At 57.1% G+C, this 6,000-nt stretch overlaps 1 protein-coding gene across 6 annotated transcripts in view; it reads left to right on the plus strand.

Annotated features, from left to right (window-relative positions):
• The window catches only part of COQ8A (coenzyme Q8A), a 43,101-nt gene that overhangs the window by 19,744 nt on the left and 17,357 nt on the right, over positions 1-6,000 (plus strand). For all 6 annotated transcript variants that reach the window (XM_019659028.1, XM_019659025.1, XM_019659027.1 and 3 more), the window contains 2 exons: positions 2,771-3,181; positions 3,452-3,518. In XM_019659028.1, coding sequence (XP_019514573.1) covers positions 2,771-3,181; positions 3,452-3,518 — 478 coding nt within the window. The remainder of the gene's footprint in view (positions 1-2,770; positions 3,182-3,451; positions 3,519-6,000) is intronic.

Consider the following 6,000-nt stretch of genomic DNA (forward strand, 5'->3'; position numbering starts at 1 on the left):
AAGTAACACCTGTATTCTTAAGGGAGGCAGCTGAAAGGATCCCTGTATGCTTTCTTCACGGAAACAATTTTTTTTTTTTTTAAAGACAAAGCACCTTCTCCTTGTTTATCTGGTTTATGTGAGTTTTTTTGTTGTTGGGTTGGTTTCTGTAAAGAAATGACGGAAGCCACCCAGGGTATAGGCTCGATGGGGGCACGGCCAGGCTGCGCAACGCGTTCCGCTGGACATCAAGCCTCAGCGTGGAGCCGTCCAGGGCCTTCCTCAGGCTTCGAAGGCGCTGCCCACCGTGTCCGCTGGGCCAGAGCCAGGGCCACGCCTCACGTGTCTCCTGCATTTTTCTGTGTGTCTTGGTCCTGATTCAGGGGCTGTCCTCCTTTCCAGGGTGGGAGCTGAAAGCTGACGGCAGCTTCACCTCCTGCCTCCCTCTCATCCCTCGTGCTGTCGTTGGTGTCCCACTACATTTTACCACCTGAGGGGAAGGTTTAAGCAAAAACGAGTGCTGGAGCAGTGACTGTAAACAGGGCTTGATACAGCGGAGCACTGTCCACCATGGTGTCACCTTGCACAGTCCCCTGCAACCGTTCCTGATAGCCCCAGGGATGGGAAGGGGGTGTGTGCACACGTGTGCATACGGGCACATAGGTGTTGGGAGTTGTGCTGCACAGGGTACCCCGTCACCTGTGTCCTTCCATTTCTGTGCTGTGGGGCTGACCTTCTGGACAAAGGACATGGGCTCCCCCAGGCTGGGAGGCCATCACGGCCCACAGGCCTCTGATCAGTCTGTTTGCTGATTCCCAGCCCCTCCCCTCCTGCTCCCTGAGGGCCCAGTGGTGATATGTGTGTCTCTCTCCCCCCAAACGAATGCCTTTAATTTCTAGAGGTCTTCACCCCTGTGACCCCATCCCAGCCCTACTGCTGTCCTGGGAGGGGGCAGGCCTAGACGCTTACCCCATTTGCCAGATGGGGAAGCCAATACTAAGAACCCTGCTGTAATCGTTAAGTGACCGGGTCAGGGCCCTGTGTCCTCTTCCCAGTGTAAGAACCCTGCCCTTGCCCTCCCTCTGGAGAGGCCGGCTGTGGCCCTGGCCACCTCACGCGGTGCCTTTTCTACTGCGGGGCCATTGTCTTCCTGTGGGGTGTTTGGCCTGTGGAGCACTCAGACAGTGAGGTTGCCCAGCTCACTTGGGCTGCCCAGGAGTGAGACCTCGCAGGGCTCCCTGCCCGGCCTCCCGCCCTGCCCCTCTGTCCGCTCGAACGGGCCTGGCCTGCTCTCTGCAGAGGCAGGGCCATCCGCCAGCACGGCCGTTTGGAGGTAGGAGGGAGGCCCTGAGCGGGGGGATGGCGTCCACTGTGCTCCTGTTTGTTCCCTCCACACTCAGATTGCGTTGCCTCCCTTCCCTGTGCGGGGACGGAGGGCCAGATACTCCAGAGACCTCTCCCTCCAGCTCCTCCGGGGGTTTGCTTCCATCTTCATTCAATAGACACTGAGGAGTCTGGCCCCATTGAAACACGGCGGGCCCGTGGGGCCTCCCAGCCGCATAAACAGGTCATGATAATGCAGTGCCAGGCAGCCGTCACAGGAGTCGGGGCAGGAGGAGGCTCTGGGGACCCAGTCCTGTCACCCCAGGGCTTTCCAGCCATCTTGAGATGGGCCTAGTGAAGCCAGTACAGTTTATTTCTGCTTTGAGAAAAGTGCCGTCTGGCGGCCTCGGGGCAGCCGGCGCGCCAAGCCTCGGCTCAGGACCCCTGCTCTGCCACTGGCCGGCTGGTGGGCCTTCACCAGATTACTCAGCGCTCTCAGCCGCAGTTTCCCATTTATGACTGAGTCATAGCCAGTCTCTTTCCTTCCACTGGAGGCAAGTCTTATCTCCCTGGATCCACAACATCTAATACAGCTGAGAGGGAGCGGGCAGTGGGGCTGCTGCGGTGTGTGCCGGAGCCGCGGCCACACTGTGCGCACCGAGGCCATTTCAGGGGAGCAGGAGGCAGGGCCGTTCCAATCACAGCCTCCTGGGCACTGTGCCCCTGGCCCTGCCTGTGGCCCCACATAACTCTGTGACTGTGGGGAGTTCTATTTTCAGATGAGGAAGTAGCGCAGAGGGGTCAGGAACTCACTCAAGGTCACTCAGGGTTCAAAAGTAGAAAGAACCTGGGCCCAAAGTTCAGGTCTTGGCAATTGCCACAAGAAAAACATGGTGTAGCCCCCTCCTTGCCTGTTCCTGTACCCCCAGCTGCCAGGGACAGTCAGGGCGGTCCTGGTTGTGACAAGCCCACGGCTGACTGGTGGAGCCGTGTCTGCGGTGAGGCACTGGCCTGGAGTGGCAGGGCGTCCCCATCTGTGCACTGCCCTTGTCCTCGCTGGTTTATGGTTGAGCTGACCCCTCAAAGCTCTCCTGTCTTTTGTCTTAGTTCACCCTCCCCAAAGCCCCGGAGGCCTGTCCTGTAACACGTGAGGAGCTTGCTGCCTGGAGTGGTGGTCACTCGCCTGGTCCCCGCTGGGCCCCCAGCAGGTTCTCAGTGACGGTGTGGCTTGCCCGGGACCACACCAGCACAGCCCTGGCAGAAGCAGGGCGGGGGTCCGGGGGTCCTGGCTCCGGAGCTGCGAAGGTGCTACTTGCCTCCGGAACTGTCCACAGGCCTCGGGAGTAGCATGGTGTTGCCTTCCAGAGGCTCGGAGGGTGGGACAGTGGTGGCGTGCTGTCCTGTGCAGAGGGGGACAGGCACGGGGAGGGCCACTTGCTCCTCTCACGCTGGCGTTTGTCCCCTGCAGGGTCAGAAGTATGAGGAGCCTAACGTCGCCGAGAACTTCGAGGACCTGGAAGCAGAGTCCCACTTCTCCGGGCCGGGGGCCGACGGAGCCTCCGCAGGTTTCTCTGCAGCCTCCTCGCCCGACCAGTCACCACCGCCGCCCTGGGATCACACAGGCAGCAAGGGCCCAGCTCCTGCGTATGCTGACAGCGGACCCTTTAGGGAAGCGGGCCTCCCGGGCCAGGCCGCCTCCCCTCTGGGCAGGGCGAATGCGAGGCTCTTCGTAGACACCAGCGCCCCCTTCTTGGGCACCGGCCTTCAGCGAAGGTTCTTCCATCAGGACCAGTCCCCCGTGGGGGGCCTCACGGCCGAGGACATTGAGAAGGCCCGGCAGGCCAAGGCTCGCCCCGAGAGCAAGCCCCACAAGCAGATGGTGCGTCCTGGAGGGCCCCGTGGAGTGGGGCCTGTGCGTGGGGGGTTCCTACAGAGGTGCCGATGTCAGGGCCCCTCCAGGGACGATCTCCAGAGGGTGTGGTCTGGAGGTTTCAGGAACGTGGAGGCCGCCTCTTGGTGGAGTGGGCTGCCAGGCGGTGCTGCTGCCTTTGGGGGTGGAGAGGGGATGTCGGGAGCAGCATGAACCCCTGAAGGTTGGTCCTGACCTTGTTCGTTGATTCCTTGAGGTCTCTTTCTGTTCTCCCTCCAGCTCAGTGAGCGGGCGCGGGAACGGAAGGTGCCAGTTACGAGGATTGGGCGGCTGGCCAACTTCGGAGGTAAGGTGGCTGAGTGCCCCTGTGCCGTCTCACCTGCCCTGGCATGCCAGTCCTGGGGCCCACATGGAAGTAGAGGAGGGTAGGGACCCAGGGGCGTCCCGGGGAGGGCATAGCCCCTGCGGTAGGCAGTCCTGGACCTTGCCCAGGGCGGATGACCCAGCTTCTGGACTCCACGCTGCTTCACCTCACCCCGGGGGGGCGGTGTGGCTCCGGCCGTCTGTGAGCTGCAGCCTTGCTTCTCAGGCCACCTTTGGGGACAGTGTCCACAGCATCAGCCTGTCCTCCTACCGCAGCCTCCCAGCTGCTCTGCCCCTTCGGAGGCCTCTGCAGGAGGGAGCCTGGGCAGTGAGTAGAAGTACTTCACTGGGCCCGTTTGGCTCCTAGACAGAGTGGTTTTTGCCCCTGGGTCCAGCCATTTGGGGACTCGTTTGCTGGATTCTCACAGGCCTGTGGGGCATCAGTGACGATAATGAGCTGCTGTGGCCCAAAGTCCATTTTAAGATGCTGCAGAGTCACGGCTTTATTTGTCCTTTTCTTTGAGGGTTGGAGTAGCCATTGCTCTTTTGATCTGCGTGGAAGGGTCATTTTAAAGTGAAGGTTTATAGCCATTGTATCTGCCTTTATGACATCATGTTGTCATATCTATCGCTTATTTACTGACCAAGCTGTTCCCATTGAAAGCGCCACCCCCTTTGCAATGGTATGCTTTAAGATGGAGTGTCTGGGAGTGCATTTCTCCAAAGCTCACCGTCTGCAGTAGGCTCTCCAGACAACACAGCGAATGAAAGCAGTTTTGGCAACTTGATTCACACGTGGGCCGGGGGCAGGTGGGTATTTGCCAGGCTGTGTGTAACAGAGGCCTGCTGGGTTCTTGATGACGCCAGTGCCGAGTGATCACCAAGGTCCATGATTGTGCGTCTGCCTACCTGCCTTTTGCTTTTGGGGCTGGTTTATACGTCTCCCCTGCCACGTGCCCTCCATCATACATGCTGTTGCCTGCTGCTGCTTCTCCTTTTGGAAACTTCATCCCACTCCTCTTTCAAGATGGGCTCTGTGCTCCCCGATAACCTGGTACTCGGGGAGCTGGACTGACGTGTGGTCCATTGATGGCTGGCTTCTTGTGAACGTGCAGAGCACACTAGGTTAATTGCATGGAGTTTTCTCAACCGTGAGGTTGTGTTCCATATTGCTATCTTAAAATTTGGCATCTGCTACCTAGATGTTCAAGAATGTAGCATTAAGTGTCATCTGAATATTAGCACAGAATTATTGCTTTATTTCACTTTAATGGGGTGGCATTTCAGGCAGCCCCTCACAGAACATCGTCAGTTCCTAGGGTGACACCACCAGAATGAATTTGAGAATCGCTGCTCTGGTGGCCTCCAATGATCCTTACTTCCTGGAAGACATGGCAGGTTCCTTGCTTTACACCATAGCTATTAGTTGGGTAGCATTCATTATTTCTTACTTAAAGAATTGAATGGCCATTCTCTTCTCTCCCCTATGAGTTTGAGGGCAGGAACTATCCTCCTGCCCTGTAGTTTTTCTCCATAACCTTCCCCTCACTGCAGACCAGGGCCCACCCCAGAAGGCTTAGTTTGACTGATGCATTTTATTTTAGAACAGGTGTAAATCCTCTTAGTCGGGGGTGGGGTAGTGGGGGATCTGGGAAAAGGGGTCAGAATGAAGGTCGTGGTGATAAGTTAGTTGGATGGAACACCGTGAAGTCCTGGGGAAGTGTTTAAGAAGACAGACTGAAGTAGAAGGTGTGTAGCACAAAAAGGCAATTAGTACAACTAGGGTGCAGGGCTCCCCTCGGGGTGGCGGGTATGGGCAGCTGGAGGGAGCCTGGGTGGGGGTGGAGCAGCTCTGGTCTTAGGTGCTTTGGACAGTCAGAGCCTCCTGAGCCCTTGCTGGCAGCTGCCCGATGCCTGGCCCGTCCTCAGGTGTCTGTGTGCTGGAGGCTGGCCCACCGCTGTCATTCAGAGCTGCCCACATGGATGCCCAAGCCATTAACAGCTGATATTTCAGGCTTGGCGGTAGCAGGACAGGAGCAAAGGGGATCTAGGTTGGGAAAGAATGTGCTATTCTGGCCCCAGAAGTGAGTTCTGGGCCTTCTACCTCACTGAGAGGATTTCAATCTGTGGCTTATGACCCTTTAGTGGGTGTGAAATCAATTTAGTGGGTCAGGACCAGCATTTGAAAAACAAACAGAATGGAATTGAGTAGAAAACGATCAAAATGAATATCATAGATCCTTTGAAAGAACTGTGCACATTGCAAAGATATTTTTGTTTCAGAGGTAAAAACATATCTTCATTGCATTGTGAAATGCATGGCTTACTAGTGTATCATTGTCTGAACGGTCGGAGTGGCACTGCTGTACTCTGTTCTCCTAGCAAACACTTCCAGCCTTTTTTCCCCTCGTGGGGGTGAGATGTTTTTCAGGTGTAGACCAACAGGCTTTAGGAAATGTTTACAC

This window comes from Hipposideros armiger, unplaced genomic scaffold (assembly GCF_001890085.2).
Source record: "Hipposideros armiger isolate ML-2016 unplaced genomic scaffold, ASM189008v1 scaffold_293, whole genome shotgun sequence".
Taxonomy (NCBI): domain Eukaryota; kingdom Metazoa; phylum Chordata; class Mammalia; order Chiroptera; family Hipposideridae; genus Hipposideros; species Hipposideros armiger.